The sequence below is a fragment of the Fundulus heteroclitus genome, chromosome 5 (assembly GCF_011125445.2).
Source record: "Fundulus heteroclitus isolate FHET01 chromosome 5, MU-UCD_Fhet_4.1, whole genome shotgun sequence".
Lineage (NCBI taxonomy): Eukaryota > Metazoa > Chordata > Actinopteri > Cyprinodontiformes > Fundulidae > Fundulus > Fundulus heteroclitus.
The window spans coordinates 13,951,254-13,968,139 of NC_046365.1; the positions used below are offsets into that span (position 1 = coordinate 13,951,254).

General features: G+C 41.8%; 2 protein-coding genes across 5 annotated transcripts; one reads left to right on the plus strand and one right to left on the minus strand.

The window, feature by feature from the left end:
• Positions 1-368: 368 nt before the first annotated feature.
• cdk2ap2 (cyclin-dependent kinase 2 associated protein 2) lies at positions 369-6,914 on the plus strand. 4 transcript variants are annotated; one of them, XM_012865523.3, is made up of 5 exons: positions 369-481; positions 2,589-2,747; positions 2,975-3,066; positions 5,079-5,199; positions 6,313-6,914. In XM_012865523.3, exons 2-5 carry the CDS (start codon positions 2,693-2,695, stop codon positions 6,378-6,380), a joined length of 336 nt encoding a protein of 111 aa, XP_012720977.1. In that variant the 5' UTR covers positions 369-481; positions 2,589-2,692; the 3' UTR covers positions 6,381-6,914. The 4 variants fall into 4 exon arrangements, with proteins under 4 accessions (XP_012720977.1, XP_012720978.1, XP_012720979.1 ...); XM_012865524.3 differs by having other exon boundaries at positions 380-481; positions 2,592-2,747; XM_012865525.3 differs by lacking the exon at positions 369-481 and adding an exon at positions 756-863.
• Positions 6,606-13,235, minus strand: LOC105928311 (aryl hydrocarbon receptor interacting protein). Its single transcript, XM_012865522.3, has 7 exons — positions 13,095-13,235; positions 12,383-12,565; positions 10,533-10,721; positions 9,504-9,680; positions 9,253-9,394; positions 8,100-8,329; positions 6,606-8,005 (listed from the first exon to the last, which is right to left on the minus strand). The coding sequence occupies exons 1-7, from the start codon at positions 13,191-13,193 to the stop codon at positions 8,000-8,002; spliced, it is 1,026 nt and encodes a 341-aa protein (XP_012720976.2). The 5' UTR covers positions 13,194-13,235; the 3' UTR covers positions 6,606-7,999.
• Positions 13,236-16,886: the final 3,651 nt, after the last annotated feature.

Genomic DNA, 16,886 nt, shown 5'->3' on the forward strand with positions numbered 1-16,886 from the left:
TGTAATTGTCTATGATGGACTGGTGATCATGGGTGCCCAACACTCACCAAATGACCAAGATAGTGCAAGGAGATAGATAGATAGATAGATAGATAGATAGATAGATAGATAGATAGATAGATAGATAGATAGATAGATAGATAGATAGATAGAAAATTTATTATTATTATTATTATTATTATTTTTATTATTATTATTATTATTATTATTATTATTATTATTATTATTATTATTATTATTATTCCTACGTGTTGAAGTTGCAGTTGCCTTCAAACTGCTTGAAATAAAACCGCTTTCGGATTGACGTCTTACGCCGACGCCGTTTCCAACTAACGTCATAGGTGTCGCTAGCAACCAATCAAATCGTTGGAAAGGTGAAAAAAAAAATTAACGCCACACAATGCTTCGTTTGTGCGCATGCTCACACATTGAGGAAGAGCCAGGTCCATAGCCTACTAAAGATTTCTGCTCTTCATAAAAGGTAAACTAACAGCGCTGTTCTCAGTCATTTTCGCCCTCTTTGAAGTCCACGGGCGGGGTTAAGTACTTGTTGCTAACGTGCCGAGCGTGTAAGCCCCACGCTGCGCTGCCGCGGCCCTTGTTTCTCTCTTTGTGTTCCCTGTGTTGTTTTGCTAACCGGTTAATGCTAATCCGGCTAACGTTGCCTTCCTCTTAAAGCTAACGTCGGCTTGTGTTTCATTCAGCAGTTTTTCCTTCGCGGCTTCCGTAGAGCGCATAACTACCCTAGACGTAACGTGCAACCGGCTTGTCACATCCAGTGTAGCGTGGGCAGATTGACAGAGAGTTAAAGGACTGAAACACTTACGCTACAGGTTAGGAGAAGGGGGAATGACTTCATCAAGGTAACACAATCTCGGTCCATTCAAGGTTGTAAATGTGTTCAGATGTGGGGGCGTAAAAGTGTTAACAGATCACGTAAGAAGTTAGGGTAAACCAGATTTCTGATCATAATGTTGTTTTTGGCGTGTTTATCTGTGCTAAGGACAGAAAAGTTATGCGATTTATAAGAGAAAATAAGATTGAACTTTATTGATCTCACAATGGAGAGATTATTTGTGACATCGGCTCTTATAAGCAACAGAAGGTGCATGAAGTATATACAGTGCATCCAGATATATACAGCGGATCGGAAAAGAATACAATAAAGAAGAGATTTAGTGTGATTTATATACATTCAGGTGGTGGCAGGCAAAAAACAACCAAAAAAAAACAGTGCGGTTTCTGGTTTGTTAATAAGAAAAGTGAGATAACTGAAATAGGCGAAGGCTCTTATAGTACAGGAATGGTGATGATTCAGTAAAGATTTAACTCTCATTTTAGTAGCACTGTCATACATTGCTTAGTAAAGCGTTTCGTACCCCTTGGACTGCATCAGATCTAGTGAACTTATAACCTGAAACTCCAATGAAGCTCACTGGTGTTTTTATGCTAATAGAGCAAGACAAAGCAGCACGTAGTTGGCAAGTGGAAACAAAGCGACGCACGGTTTCTCAAAACCTTTTAAAAACTACAAAACCTACATTGCGTGTATTCAGGCCTCTTTGCTCTTGCAAAGTCATGCAAGCTGCGCGTTAATCTGAGGGGCAGCCAAGACTCTGGAGGTAACACTGGGGGAGCTGCAGACACCCACAGCTAGGATCAGTCGCTAACCTCATGTCCGGTCTTTAAGAAAGAGAGGCCCAAAGAAAGAAACGACTATTTTAGTCAGCAACAAGCCAATGTGGCAAAAAAAAGAAAAAAAAAAGATGACATCGGAATACGGTGCATGCAGTTGCAGCAAAAGATCCTTCCACAAAGTGTTGACTTGAAGGGAAACAAACACCAATGCATGCAACACTTTTGCATGTCGTTTACCTTCCACTTCTTTCCTAACCAATGCTGTAAGGCTGTTTTTTTTTTTTTTTTTTTTGTTTTTTTAGAGAGCATTTCTTGTAGTGGGATGAAATTACTAAGGGGTGGACCTGTTTTGGTTGAATTTGCATGTTATCTAAGCCATTACAAGGCCTTTGTTAAGCAGTAGTATAAAGCTTGTTACTCCGCTTCCTGGAGAGGAAGCGAAACGTCTTCAACTACGGAAAACAAGTCCAGTTGTTTTGTTTTTTTACTTTTTTTACTTTTTGGAATGACCATGACCTGGATGACTGAGAATCTTGACCAGCATCTTGTAGTGGGATGAAATAACTTTTCAAAACAGTAATAACTAGAGCTTCAGAGTTACACCATGACTCAAAGCTCAGCAACTCTGCTTCGTTGTGTTTTTGAGGAAATGAACCGTTTCCCCCCGACTGCTTTCACAATCCAACACTGAAAAGAAATACTCCGTTGCGCTTGAACAAATCAGAGGAGGCATTTTGAGCTGTTGAACCCCTGTACTTCTAAAATGTTACGTATAGCCGTACTCCATGTCCATATAATCAAACCATGAAGCAGCAGGCGCGATGAGCCGAGGTTGCTTTTGTCTCAGGCGACACGTTGTCGCTCATCTCCAAGGGAGAAACAAACAGCGTTTTGTCAAATGCAACGTCTAAGTTAACTATGTCTCCCTGCTGTGTGGAAATGTTTTCCAGCAGCTCTTAGGAGCTCACCACCACCAGGAAAGCTGTATAAGCATTGGGTTGACGGGACCGAGGGAAGCAGCACGTCATACCTGGAGCTGCCCGCCGACATCGCCATGAGTTATAAACCTATCGCTCCGGCACCTTCTGGCTCCAACCACACACCGCCAGGTACTCTGAGACAAGGCAGCGTCAGTGGGCTGTGAAGTCGCTGTTGTTATGTTTTCAGAAGTCAAGGTAATCCTTAAGGCTCGGGGAAGGACGCGTCCTTCTCGTAAGTGTTTGGAAAGCGTTTGGTAAACTGATCAGATGTTGCATTTCAGCGGGGAGGTTCTGTGTTCTTGATGCAGGAGCTCGAGCCTCAGTCTGTGTTTCACGCGTGCTCTTCCTCCTCCCAGGGTCTTCGGTTCCCTCGCCATCGCTCCCGTCGTCGTCCAACTTCAGACCGGCTTTCAGTGACTTTGGCCCGCCCTCTATGGGCTTTGTTCAGGTATGAGTGCTTCTGGCTCTGCTCATGCGATGAATCGGGTTAAAGTGGTGCAGCTTTCAAAAGTTTCTCACGATTTTGATCTTTTTTTGTTTTTCTTACATTGTTCTTCTGTTTCTGTGCTGCTGAGTCCAGGTTAAACTTCCTGCTGGGGAAAAATCCACCGTTACTTTAGCATCTTCACAAATCTTATGTTTTCAGTTTTTTTCTTTTGTGTGAGTTCGGCCACTAATAGGGAAAGGCCAACTATCCCAACTAATGGTAATTGGACAATCAAATACTAAAAAAATCAGACTGTTTTAAGCTTCTTTTATATCAAATGTAACAAAAGAACTCCTGCCATTTTTGTTTTTCATCTCAGATTTATTAAAACTCAGATGGAGACATGCTATGATGATAGAGGGATAATCTGTCACTTAAAATCAATTTCTGTTTGCTTCAGTTATCTGACAAAAACCTGCAGCGCTTGTCTTTTTATGTGTTGTATTTGTTGGAAAAATGTAATTGGGCAGGTCAGACCATCAGAAAAACTGCTAATCGGTTTGATTCAAAACACAATGTCTGCCTGTTGTCTTTTTTGCTAATTCTGCTCTTTTGACAAAAGGGAAAAAAAGGTGGCATACAGCTACTATACTACTATGAATCAATGCATTTATGCAGTATGTATGGATGGATGCACACCCACATGTACTTGTGTATTTTCTGGCTGATACCAATTTTCTCGTTTCCGTTTTCTTTTTTTTTTTGTTAAGAAATACAACACAAATAGAAACCGTGTGTGCTGCAGGTTAGAGGTGGCAGACTGGGATCCTGCTGCAAATAAAGAAGTGGACCGATTGTCCACATTTATACATCAGTTCTCATCTGATTTTTAGAAATGAAATTCTAAAGAGTACATGCTGTTTGTTTATGCGTTAATAGACTGAATATGGTGGGATTTCTTAGCTTTGATCCATTTAAAGAACAGCAAAAAAAAAACAAATAATAATCAGTATCTGACTTGCTGGTCTCCTGTCAGCTGATTAAGGAAAAATTGGTCCGATCATTGGTCGACTGGTTGAAGCATCACTGTATGCAATCTAATTTCATTTAAAAATATTAAGAAAGGGGCGTGTTTATGCATGTTTGATGAAATGAAAGCTTCGGTTAGACTTTTTCTCATCACTTGGTAAGTCTTGTTTTAAACACATTGATTGTTTCTTTGGCATGAAACCCTTGTCTCGCCCTGAGATCTGATCTTTTGTTCTCACTTAAAAACTCTATAAGCCCTGTGACGCATCAGTGTATAAAGTCCCATCGCCTCCGCAGCAACATTTATACTCCTAGCGTCAACAAATTTCCTTTTTATTTCCTTTATGGCTCTGAGATCATAATGAAACTGATACATTTCTGTATGACACATTTTATGGGGGAACCCAGCAACCCCAGAGAGAGAGATTAACTCTGCAGCCGGTTATTTCTATGTTGGACTGATTTTAGACGCAGACCGAGGGAGCTGATTAGTTTTACGGTAGCTGGTAGACGTCGTGGGAATCGAGCTTTATTACAGCTGTCATTATTATGAAGACCCTCCACCATTGCTCGCTTAGATTTTAGGGAGCTTTTGTTTTAATGAGAGAAACGAGGTTAAGTTTCAAGTTTACTTTGCTTTTGTTTAAATTGCCTGAATAAATGGCGTGATGTGAAACATTATGATTATCTATACTCTGCTGCCATGGCTACAGCAGCACAAACGCTGCTTAGTAAGGCCAATCAAAGAACAAATAAAAACTTCATGCTCTTCCATGACGCAATACTGTCGCGTTTAACAAATTTTACCAAAACGTTATTCGATGTGTGATTTGTTTTATGTTGAACTGAGGACTGAACTCTTAACCAAAATAAAAGACGGATATAGATTTCTACCTGTCTGGTTGAAGAGCCGCTCTGGTGTGGAGCCGGCGTGATTTCCCATCAGTGAAAAGAATCTTTATGGCTGTTTTATCTCCCCCCCCTCTCTTCACATTCTCCGCCAGCCTGTCAAAGTGTCCCAAGGGTCCACCTACAGCGAGCTTCTGTCTGTCATCGAGGAGATGAGCCGTGAGATCAGGCCTACATATGCTGGCAGCAAGAGCGCAATGGAGAGGCTAAAGAGAGGTACGTTGTGTCTGTCAGATATACACCATGTGGGCGGGCGCCACCAAAGCTCCCTGCCGCTGCAATTTCACCGTGTTTTCAATCTGCGAAAGGAGGTCTGACGCCGCGGTGCCTTTCAACGGTTCTTGCGCCCATAATTGCCCTTATGTTTAGGTTAGTGCTGGGCAATATGTCGAAGTTTTCAAAAAATATAGACTTTTGTAAAAGAGGTGTAAGATGAGACTGTATCGTTTATATCGAGATGGTGTTTGTCGAGTTAAAATTCTACTTTGATTTATTCCAGTAGGTTATTTTGCAGCCGTTTCTTATCTTTTATCTACAGCTGTTTGTTAAAACATCCGTATGTGAGACATTGGGGATAAAGCTTTGATTCAGAGATGCCTTTTTATACTTTAAGAAAAACATATAGATAAATATCGTATATGGGCATTCAGTCTAAAAATAAGGAGATACTGTTTTTGGTTTGTATCGCCCAGCCCCAGTTTAGATTTATCCGTCCTCTCATCGATCCTGATTTCCATGGCTGCTTCTGAATGTTCCTCGTCCTCTAAGCTTTTAGGTGGACTGCCATGTCCTGATGGGTTTGCAGCTTGGCCGTACGATAAATAACCTGACTCTGCTTTAAACCTCTCCGCTGTCTTCCTCAGTCTTAACGATGCCGTTTGGTCTCCAGTGGTCTCTAACAAACCTCTGAGGCCTTCACAAAACAGTTGAATTGACGCTGAGAAGAAATCACAATAAAGATTGATCCATTAAGTGACTTCCTGGGGCAATTTGTGGCTCTGGGTTTTATTCAGGGGACCCAGAGTACAAATGCATACTTTTCAGATTTGTGTTTGCAAGAAATTAGAGAAAGTATGTTTTGTTTTTAACCTGTTATTTTCTGTTTTGCTGCTCTGTCGCATAAAATCCTTCAAAAAATATGTTGGCATTTGCAGTTGGAATGAGAAACAAATGAGGTTCAAAGCACTGCACCAAAAGGGACAATATAGCATTTACTTTTGTAGTTTCATGTTGGGGGAAAAATGGCTTCATTTTCAGGTTTCTTGGTTTATGCAAACCTTGTTTTTCTTTATTTCTGGTTTAACTGAATGCTACGTTTGTCTCCTCCAGGTATAATCCACGCCCGCGCACTGGTCAGAGAGTGTCTTGCAGAAACCGAGAGAAGCGCCCGCACATAACCCTTTTGGAAAAAGAATCCCTTCCTGAGCCTTTCTTGTTAAAACCCACCTTCCTCATGGTCATTATTGGATACTTTACAACCAGTCCTCAGCCTCCCACATTGAGCTTTATTTGTGAGCGTTTACAGGTGCAACCTTTTCCAACGTTTGATACATTTCATCAAATTCATTCTTTTGTAACATTTTCTAGAACATGTGCAAGCAAAATAATTTTTTTTTTTTTTAACCTACGGTAAGAAGACGAATGCTCATCAGGTCAACATTTGGATAAATCTCCGGTAAAATGCACTTGTTTAGTAACGGAGGTTAAATTGGAAAGTCGGCTTTAAGGAAACGATACAATCAAAGTTCAAACGGCACCAATCTGTTTAATTTGAACGTCTCCATTCTTCAGGTTTTGTCACGCAAGCTCACATTTGAACTCTCATTCCCGAGAACTCTTTGCATCTCAAGTCATTTTGTTAGCAAGGAAATTTTGTAAAACAGATTTTTGCTATTCAGTATGTATATCTTAATTAAATAAGAAGAAAAAGCTGGTGTCGTCTTTTTGTCCCGCACATCTTCTGGCATCTCACAGGAGGGGCTTCAACCCGCATGGTCAGCAGAAAACACGGCCGCTATTGAAACCGTGACGTACTTGGATACCGGCTCACGGATGTCCTTTTATTAAGTAATATTCTAAAAGACAAACACACATCCAAGACCGGAGATTACATACAAATTTATTTTCAGTTACATTATCGCCAACAGGTCGGAAAAGCTCACAAACGGCCTCCTGGTTCACGCCGGACGTGAAGCACATCTTCTCCAGAGCAGCAGAGCGTCTGATCAAGACATCTTTAGCGCAACTAAATAGTGTGAATATCTTCCTCTAATATGTAAAATGAGTACACAGGAGAAAACCTCCGTTACAATTTAGTGATTGTCTCAGACCGGCGCGACTTCCTATCCAGCCTCCCCCCTTTCCGCAAGAGCTCAGTGCTTGATTTGTTAGACTTTAAAGGTGTGAGCACAAGCCAGAGAGAGCATGGTTTTTACAAGCAGAGCATCTATATGGAGCTACTATCTACTCCGATCTTAAGCAATGATTACAAAGATTAGATACCAGGCGTGGAGATATTTAAAAACTGAAATAAAAGATAAGAGCCTATGCGTGACACACTGGGTGTAAGTGCTGGGATGGGTATTTCTAGTACAAAAGAGATGCTCATTTTGCGAGAAAAATTAGGATAAAGCTACATAAAAAAAAAAAAAAGAGTTGCCGCTATAGTCTACAATCTGAATATTCACCACCAGGAGCAAACCGTTAACGAAAACCTCTCTGGATCACTTAAAGGCTTTATAATAAATACAGAATAAGGTGTTCCCTTAAAATAAAAAAAAACGCAGCATTGAACCAGCGATTCCACAGACAGCTTCACGTTTCCACGGTGAATTCAGAGGAATTGGGGCTAAAATGCGCGTGGTGCCCGGGTGTGAACCTGAAGAGGAGCAGATTGGCAACGTGTTTGGCTGAAGTGCACGGATAAAACGAAGACGGCAGGACCGCTCTCCTGCCCCCACCCCCAGTCTCAGAATCCACTGGCATCCTCGTCTCCATCGGTTACGCGGTCCGGGGTTCAGCCCTGCGGAGAGAGAGAGAAGACGGGAGCGCTTCAGTTTCACGCTGGCTTGTAAAAAGCGGAGCCGGCGGCGGTCCTAAAGGCACAGCGGACTGACCGTAGTGGCGGCGGCCGGCCGCGTGTTGAAGTCAAACAGGCCCTTGTAACGACCCTTCTCCTCCTGCTTCTTGGTGCGGAGCCTCTCCTCCAAGGCCTTCAGCTCCTTGTTCACCGACGCCTCCAGGGACGGGTCCAGCTCCAAGACTTTGGCAAAGTCGGCCCGCGCCTCCTTCTCGTTCCACACCGCAGCGTGAGCTTTGCCCCGCTTGTAGTAGGCCTTCACGTTGTCTGGGAGGAGCGGTTTAAAAAAAAAAAAAAAAAAAAAAACGAACAGGAAAACGAGGTGAGCTGGCAGCACCAAGCGTTGTAACCCGTGTCTTTACAAACGCCTCATTCATTCTCTGCTTCAGCGTATTCTGTGACAGTTCACTGGTGGTGAGCACAAATGTTGATTATCCTGAAGAAACCTTTGCTGGTGGCAACAATTTCAAGGCACTGGAGATTAAATCTGGTTAATACTGGCTGTAACATTTTTTTTATAAAATAAATTTGAACTTTTATTTTCAGTTTTTTTCTTATTTGGATGAATTTGAAAGATGCACTAAAACACGCTGATATTGCGTTGAAGATATATTTGCGATCTACTTTGCGGCCCAACCCCACACGGTCGAATTCACCAAACTAGAATAATGAAAACGTCATGGATTCTATAACTTAATTTAAAAAGTTCAACATTTCCACACAGACTGATGTTTTCAAGCATTTATTTCTGTGAATTTAAGATTATATTACATCAGAGCTAAAATGAAAAGCATGTTTAATACCTCCTTAAAGTTCATGTTTTGAAAATATACTTTTAATCTGACAACTGAGCCTCACCGGAACACAAATTCTGATTCACTGAATGTGATTTGGTAAACCATGACATAACAGCTGCTGGGGGTGAGTATAAACTATTAGAGACACTTGGCTGTCAATATAAGTATATGAAGGAAGTAAAGCCTGCTCCACCATGCTAATCTGAAAATGAAAAAGTTACTGAAGCATTTTTTAAATGAGCCCTAACATCTTCCTGACACCACTGGACCTTCAGAAACAACTGAAACTATAGCGTACAGGGTTCCAGGGTTTTCAAAAGGAAGCAGAAACTTGCTCCAGCAATAAAATAACTTGTATGGTGACCAAAAGGAGGACGACTTAAAAAGCTGTACCTTCATATTTGAAGACGAGGGAGGAGCAGTGCTCGATGACTTCGTAGTACTGGCCCTGCAGCAGCTGGCACTGGCAGTAGTTGAGAAGCAGCGGTGTGATCATTTGGTCCAACTGCACCCAGGCGTCGTCTCCAGGATGCTCCTGCAGAAAGAAAGAGTCACAAGTCGCACAGAGGATTTACAAACGTCACCCCGGCTTTCCTTCTTTTGGCCAAACCAGCAGCGCTGCATGCAAACCAAACTTCCCAAACCTTCATCTGCAGATTTTTGAGGCAGGCGATGGCATTGTAGTACTTCTCTGAGGCCTCCTTAACCTTGCCCTCTTTAAACAGCGCGTTGCCCTCCTCGTGGATCTGAGGCACGGCGTCCAGCTTCTCCTTGTCGGTCATGGCCCACATGTCCAGCTGGAAGGAGCCGGGGGGGAGGACCTTAGGACAGAGACGCAGAGACACAGCCAGGTTCTGGTGAAACGCCCTCTGTTCTACGGAGCACTTTAAATGTATTACTGGTGCATCTGTATCCATATCATGTTCATTACAAATAAATCAGTTTTCAAGCACTTTATTCCGCTTTATTCTTCAATCCTGCCTTCGGCCCTTTAAAGCGGGTCCCAGGGACGAGCTTAGGTTTAATGTTCAGCCGATCTTAAACAACGGCTGGTCTTTTGCTATGTGAAGATGCGCAAAACATCAAATATGCAACAAAGCACATCTATTTTCCCTGGCCTTCAGCACCAGTACCAGGATGCAAGATTAGTACTTTATTGATTCAAGTTCTTGGCAACTAGCTGTAATCTGAAATTAGGTATGTCTTGGTTTTTTATTGTAAATTGTATCATCGCTTTTTTAATCAAACATAGTTTTATTTATTGTTTTATTCTTTATCCACCTGTCACGTGATTGTTGTGAAGCACTTCGGTCGGTTGAGGTTGTTGTACATGTGCTATATAAATAATAAACTTACTTACTATCCAAAGCAATGACTTAAAAATGATTCCCCAGATTAATTTTATGAAGAAAAAACAAACAAACAAACAAAAAAAAAAAAACAGGGTTTCAGAAAAAGGTTTTAAGTAGGAAGCTTTAAGTAAACACCTGTAAGTCAGAATAAGACATGGACCTACCTCAGCGAGACCCCCGGTCTACAAGGTTAGCGTAGCAGGAACCCCAAACATATTCTCCTCAGAATAAAACTAGATCCGCACACACATGCATGCGACTCGCCCTCCATACTAACTAAACACAGATACCAGGACCAGACCGCGTCCACCGCTGGCTCACCTCCAGCAGCTCGATGGTGAACACAAGAGGCTGGGGGTTGGCCTGCAGATGATCCAGATCTTTGTGCCCCGAGGAGTGGTGGGAGTGGATCTGAGCAATGCCACAGCAGTGCCTCTGGCCTTCCAGAGGGTCTTTACCAACACTGATGTTCCTCAACGACTGGGACACGAGCGGGTATAGCGCTGTGTGCTGTGAACAGAGAACGACAAGCCGACGGCAAAAGTGTCAGCGTCTCTGCACATCGACAGCAAACCTCAAGGCATTTTTTGTTGGGATTCTGCGCGATAGACAGAAAACAGCTGAGTGAGTCGTGAACGGCTCAAGTTCTTCAGAAATGATTATGGCTGAACGATTTTGGCAAATAATCTTATTGCGATTTTTTTTTCTTAATATTGCGATTTAATGTGATTTTTTTTTTCCAGTTTAATTTATCATGTCTTTTTAAACATATACAAACAACAAATCATTTTGTTTCCTCGCTGTGCAGATTAGTTGCTAAAAGACCCGCAGCATCTAAACTCAGAGCAGAAATGATTGCGTTCTGCCTACGATATATTTCAACCAAAATTGCAATTTTCACTTTTCTCTGCGTTAACCACAAGCAACAAAAATGGCCTCTAAATAAAGATGTTTGTAAACAAGGACTATTCAAAACAAGAACTTTAATGTTTCTATTAATCAGAATATTATTCAAGAGAACAGCTTTTAGTTGATTTGGACATCAATCATTGTTGAACATAAAGTGCAACCAACGAGCAAGTCTATGTATTAAACTGATTGACCAGTACTTAATGCTATGTATGATTATATAAACTCTAAAACAAGTATTACAATTAGATTATCTTACTGCTGCAACTGTCTTCCCTTCCATGTGGAGGCAAACCCACTTTAAACATTTTACCGACACCTAATGGACGTGTCTAATTCCCTAATTGTTACATAGCCAAAAATTGCAGACTCTGAGATTTGGAAATTGCGTTTTTTTACATCGCGATTATATTGAAAATGCGATTAATTGTTCAGCCCTAGAAATTATCATCTGATCAGTGAGGTGTGCGTTGGTATTCAGCCCCCTTTATTCTGACAAACCTAAATAAAACCCAGAGCAAGCAGTCGCCATCGGAAGTCAGCCAGTCAGGTGATGGAGATTGTGTGTAATTTAATGTCAGCAACGGTAGAGCAGCAGTTTTCAAACCTTTCAGCTCTCAACTCACGCCCCTGCTAAAGGCTGAGTGTAAAGCCCAGTCAATTAAAAAAAAAGGGGTAAAAAGGAAAGATTAACAGCTAATAACCTGCTTTTTGTGAGAACTGTTTTCGTCACTTTTAGCAGCCATTTTATAAATGTTCTTGAACGTTTATATTTCTTATTTCTCTAGGATGCTCAGGCCCCCCCCGTCTTTCAGGTCGACAGGGTGCATCAGCCTTAACGCGCCACCCCCACCGTGAGACGTGCTTCTCTCCAAACTTGACAGAGACACTGGTCAGGGCAGACCGGATGGAGGAGGGGGATGGAGCAGGAACATCCTGGAAGGAAGCCTGTGAGAAACACTTGAGGCGGGGACAGAGCTTCGCCTCCCAGCAGGACAGAAAAAAAAAAAACTAGCAGCTACAGAGGGACGGCTTCAGATCAAAGCATGTTGACATGTTACAATGGTCTAGTCAAAGTCAGAGCTGTTTATGTAGATGGATACAACAAGTACACGCCAATGTTTTTGTTTCATTTTTCTACCGCTTAACATGTGTCACTGCTTAGTGTCGGTCCATCGCACAAAGAACCCCAAACAAAACTCATTGAGGTTTGTGGTTGACATGACAGAAAATGCGAGATGCTCAGCGTCTCCATGGGTTACCTTGGTGTCGCAGGTGAACTCAGCGACCTCGCCCTGTCTCATGGTGATCACCACTCTTTCCCACACGGCCAGCTTGAACTTCTTGCCCAGGATGAGCTCCATGGGTTTGCTGCGGCCGCCCATGGTTCTGGAGTCATCCAGCACGGTGCCGTCACAGAGGCTGGTGCGGTAGTGGAAGACCACCTGGAAGAGAGGCGGGGGACAGAGACACACGGGCCGGCTGCTTAAAGCTGGGACACATCTGGTCAGCTGACCGCTCATTGGTAACGACGCAGCACAGAAATGCAATCTTCCCCCGACAGGCCCGGACAGCGTCGTGACGCCTGCGTGTTCCGACCAATCACGACGAGGGACAAACTAACTGACGTGGCGTGCCGACGAATCGGCGTCCAGAATCACGTATGCCCCTCCCATTAGCTTTCCATTAAAAAAAAACAACATAGGGGTGAAAATGAGTGAGGTCTGGAACAAATATATCTTTAGAAGGTGTTAATTTTAAACGCCATGTTGTCCGAAGAACTCTAGAGATGCTGCTCACAGGCCCGGTATCGTCTGTACAATGTTCGTCGAAGCGAGCACTTTGAAGTATTTAGCAACTATAATATGTTCACTGATAGCATTTTGGTCGCTAGCGTGCCTCGTCGGGGTCTGTTAACGCATTTCTGGACCCGGAATTAAAGCCATTTCCGCTCCTACAGTGACATTTTTTTACCTTGGTTCCATTAGGGAATGTCGACAGCTGTCCTTTGCCGGGACTTATCAGTTTCTTTCTTATTCCCTCCTCGAGAAGCTTGCGTGCCTCTTCCTCCATCCTCTAGCCGTTCACGGAAAATGACGAGGTTTACCGAAGCTGCCTGTTTCGTAACAGGTTTCGTCTCTCCACGTCACTAAAAGGAAGCGCCCCTCCCTCAGTGTCGATGTCGTTCGTATGGATGGATGATAGAATGCCGTCGATGCGCATCTTAAAATAAATGTTAGGTACATTTTTACAGGTTTGGGTAAAAACTGGCACGTTGTTGATAATTAAGAGGAGAACAGAAACTTTTGTCTGAAACCAAGGGTGACAGAAATGTTTCTACACACATACAATGTCGTTAAGAAGAGTTAATGCAAAAAAGAAAAACACCAAAAATTCACTAATGAACCTAAAATACATACAATGATGCAATGATGATACAATACAATACAATAATACAATAATGATAACAAAAAGGGCTGTAATGGAGGGATTATATATATATATATATATATATATATATATATATATATATATATATATATATATATATATATATATATATATTAGGGCTGGACGATAATTCAATAACGATATATATCGATCGATAGACGTATGGTTCAATATAAAGAACAGGGGGCAATAAAAAGTTCAATAAAAGAACAGTGCATTTTAGCCTATCATGTAGGTTAATACTACAGTCATAGTATCCTCCCAACCAATCACAAACCCAGGAAAGCCTTCAGAGTTCAGAGAGCACGTGTTCTTTTTTCTTTTTTAACACTTACAGTTTTCGTAAAAAGTTGGTTGAATAAAGGGTTGTGTTTGAATCCATTTATTTAAAAATAGGTAATCAAGCAACAGCATAAATGGCCAGGGCTGCATTTAAAATGTATATTTTAAATTTCTTAGATAATTATCGATATCGATCAAAATGATTTCTATTTTATCGATATGCCTTTTTTTCTATATCGTCCAGCCCTAATATATATATATATATATATATATATATATATATATATATATATATATATATATATAGATATATATATATATATATATGTATATATACACACACATTGCTTCCCTAGCCAGTGGGACTTAAGTCTCCCATGTTTTGTGAAGAGACTGGAGGGGATGAGAGGGTTCCTCTGTGATCATCAGGATGGTTTTCCTGATCACTCGCTCATACAGATCAGATGGGACGAGGAAATTTGCGATAAACCAATTATTTTGCTAGCTTGATTTGTTGAGAATGTTATTTTTCGGTTTGCCGGTGATGAAGTTGTCCCAGGATGTGATATCGAAGGTGAGAATGGATTCTATAAGTGACGGGTAAACCTTGATTAAAACAATTTTTCAGACTTTAAAATACCTCAGCTTCCTGAGAAGATGGAGGCCCTGGATGGCTTTGTAACACATTGTGTCAGAGTGTATTTGGAAGGACAGACAGGTATCCATCAGTGCCCCCAGAAAGCTGAAACACTCCACCTGTTCTACCAATAGTAGGATTGAAAAGCTGAGATGTAGTTGCTGCTCTGCCCACGCAGCGTAACTCCTTAGTCTCTGTGACATTAAGTTCAAGAGATTTGCGACCTGGTGATCGACAAGCAGTTGACACTGTGTGAGAGCCTGTGTACTGTCCACGGGGGCTTCCAGGGCCATGTGATCAGCATGTTTAAAAACGTATGCCCTCCCTGCCTGCTGCGGGTGATGTTGTTGGTATAGACAGAGAACAGGGTGGGGGAGGAAACACGACCTTGTTGGGAGCCCTGTGTTTAAAACAACTAGTGTACTGGAGCTAGGCTCGCGTCCTCTGCACCTCGCTTTGCACTACATTATCTCACCATACACACGCCTGGCCTACAGTGCTTCCTAAAAGTCTTCACGTCCCTCGAACCTTTAATACATTTCGTCGTATCGCTACCTCCAACTGCACCTCTGCTATCGGGATTTATTGCGACACATGATGTGGAGGGACATATAAATTGCTGTGTGCATATGGATCCAGCCGCCTTTACCTGGATACCCCTAGTTAAAAAAATCCAGTGCAACCAATTAATTAAAGCAGGGTTAGAATCTTAAAAAAGATCTCCCAACGCCTAAATTAGACATGGGCATTGCTCTCAACCTAAACTGACAGGCTCTGTTGAATGTCTGTATGATTTGATTGAATCGACTTTGTAAAGTGCCTTGGGATGACATGGGAGGTCAATGGTTGCTGTATAAATAAAACTGAACTGATAAAATGTTAGCTGGGCTGCTTGCAGATTGCTATAAGCCATGTGGGTGACACAGCAAATATGTGGCAGAAGGTACTCTAATCAGATGACGGTAAGATTTACCTTCGTGGCCTATGTGAAAAGTGCCATACGAGGACGAGAACTAACACCGTACATGATCCTCAACACAACATGACCAGAATGAGACACAGAGCTGGTAGTATCATACTGCTGGGACACTTTCCTCCAGATGGAGCAGGGAAGCTGCTCAGAGTTGACGGGACGATGGACAATCCAGTTTTCAAAAGCCTTGAAGCTGGGCGGAGGTTCACGTTTTAGCAGGGCAGTGACCCTGAACCGTATGCAAGTAATCTAACTGGGTTTGAGCAATGTTGCAAAGAGGAATGGATTTTTGAAAATATCTTTTCATATTTTCTCTGCATAGTCCCCTGCAAGAGTCGGAATTGCTTTAGTTAGTCCTCAGGAAACAAGTTTTCATTTCATTCGTTTTTTTTCTTTGTTAAGATTCTCCTCCATTTCTTCATTTATTTTTTAGGTGCGGGCAATAAGAAGGCCAATCCATTATTGACAGTGGTGTGTTTTTAGATGATAGGATGGATCAACTGATGGTTCCATGTTATTTTTGTAACTGCTTTTTATTTGATTCATAAAGAAAATTTCCTGTTAAATACAATTTTACTTGTCTGTTATTTTCATACTTTTATCTTTAGTTGTTTTTACAGAAATACCAGCAACAAAGCCCCTATAGACACTGGTTCATTAGGAATATACATTTATTTCAATACAATTACAAAATGTAATGCTATACATCATATACACTTGTTGTTTTAAGTTTAATCTCAGAAAATCAGTCCCATCCCTTTGCTCTGCTGCTTTCCGAAAGAAAGAATGGCAGAAGAAGCAAAATAAGTACATATGTAATGTTTCGCAGTCAACTGGCAACCTGGTTGTGAGCTGACGACGTCGGTCTCTGCTCTTCGTGACACTGCGTTAGCTTGAATCCCTGATTGGGGAACTGTCATTAGCGCTGTGCAATTTATATTCAAATGTCTTGTGCGATCCTGATTCTGTCAGCAGCGTCATGCATGATAAGTAGATCAAAAGAAAACTGTTGTATTCACCAGAGATTTACGATTTGATTTTCACCTGCAATACAGCCTGTTTTAATTACTTGATTAACATTAAATATATGTACTCATTTTTTTCATCTTGCTGCAGCACCGATCTGACAACACGTTATGAAAGTTTCAGGTTGATTGTTCTCGCACTAACAGCAGATGGCTATTGATTCGTGTTGAACTGAAACGCAGCTTGTTCTCTATTACCCACACCGACAGGAAGCTGGACTTTATATGGAGAAAATAAAAACACCTCTGGTTGCTGTCTCGTCTTAATGAAAACCGGGGACTCACCAGAGGTATTCCTATTTTTATCAATCCAAGCTGTACCAACCTCATGAAGTCTGTTTCTAATGGTTTAGTCAGACATTCGCTCCAGTGGTCCTCTGGGGATCAGTTCAGGGCTC

Excerpts from the sequence above, each read along its gene's own strand:
- cdk2ap2 (XM_012865523.3), top strand. The coding sequence starts at position 2,693 with ATGAGTTATAAACCTATCGCTCCGGCACCTTCTGGCTCCAACCACACA. Across the intron at positions 3,067-5,078 it reads CCTCTATGGGCTTTGTTCAG|CCTGTCAAAGTGTCCCAAGG; the intron begins GTATGAGTGCTT and ends ATTCTCCGCCAG. Across the intron at positions 5,200-6,312 it reads AATGGAGAGGCTAAAGAGAG|GTATAATCCACGCCCGCGCA; the intron begins GTACGTTGTGTC and ends TGTCTCCTCCAG.
- LOC105928311 (XM_012865522.3), bottom strand. The coding sequence starts at position 13,193 with ATGGAGGAAGAGGCACGCAAGCTTCTCGAGGAGGGAATAAGAAAGAAA. Across the intron at positions 9,395-9,503 it reads TCAAAAATCTGCAGATGAAG|GAGCATCCTGGAGACGACGC; the intron begins GTTTGGGAAGTT and ends TTCTTTCTGCAG. Across the intron at positions 8,330-9,252 it reads CCTCGTCTTCAAATATGAAG|ACAACGTGAAGGCCTACTAC; the intron begins GTACAGCTTTTT and ends CGCTCCTCCCAG.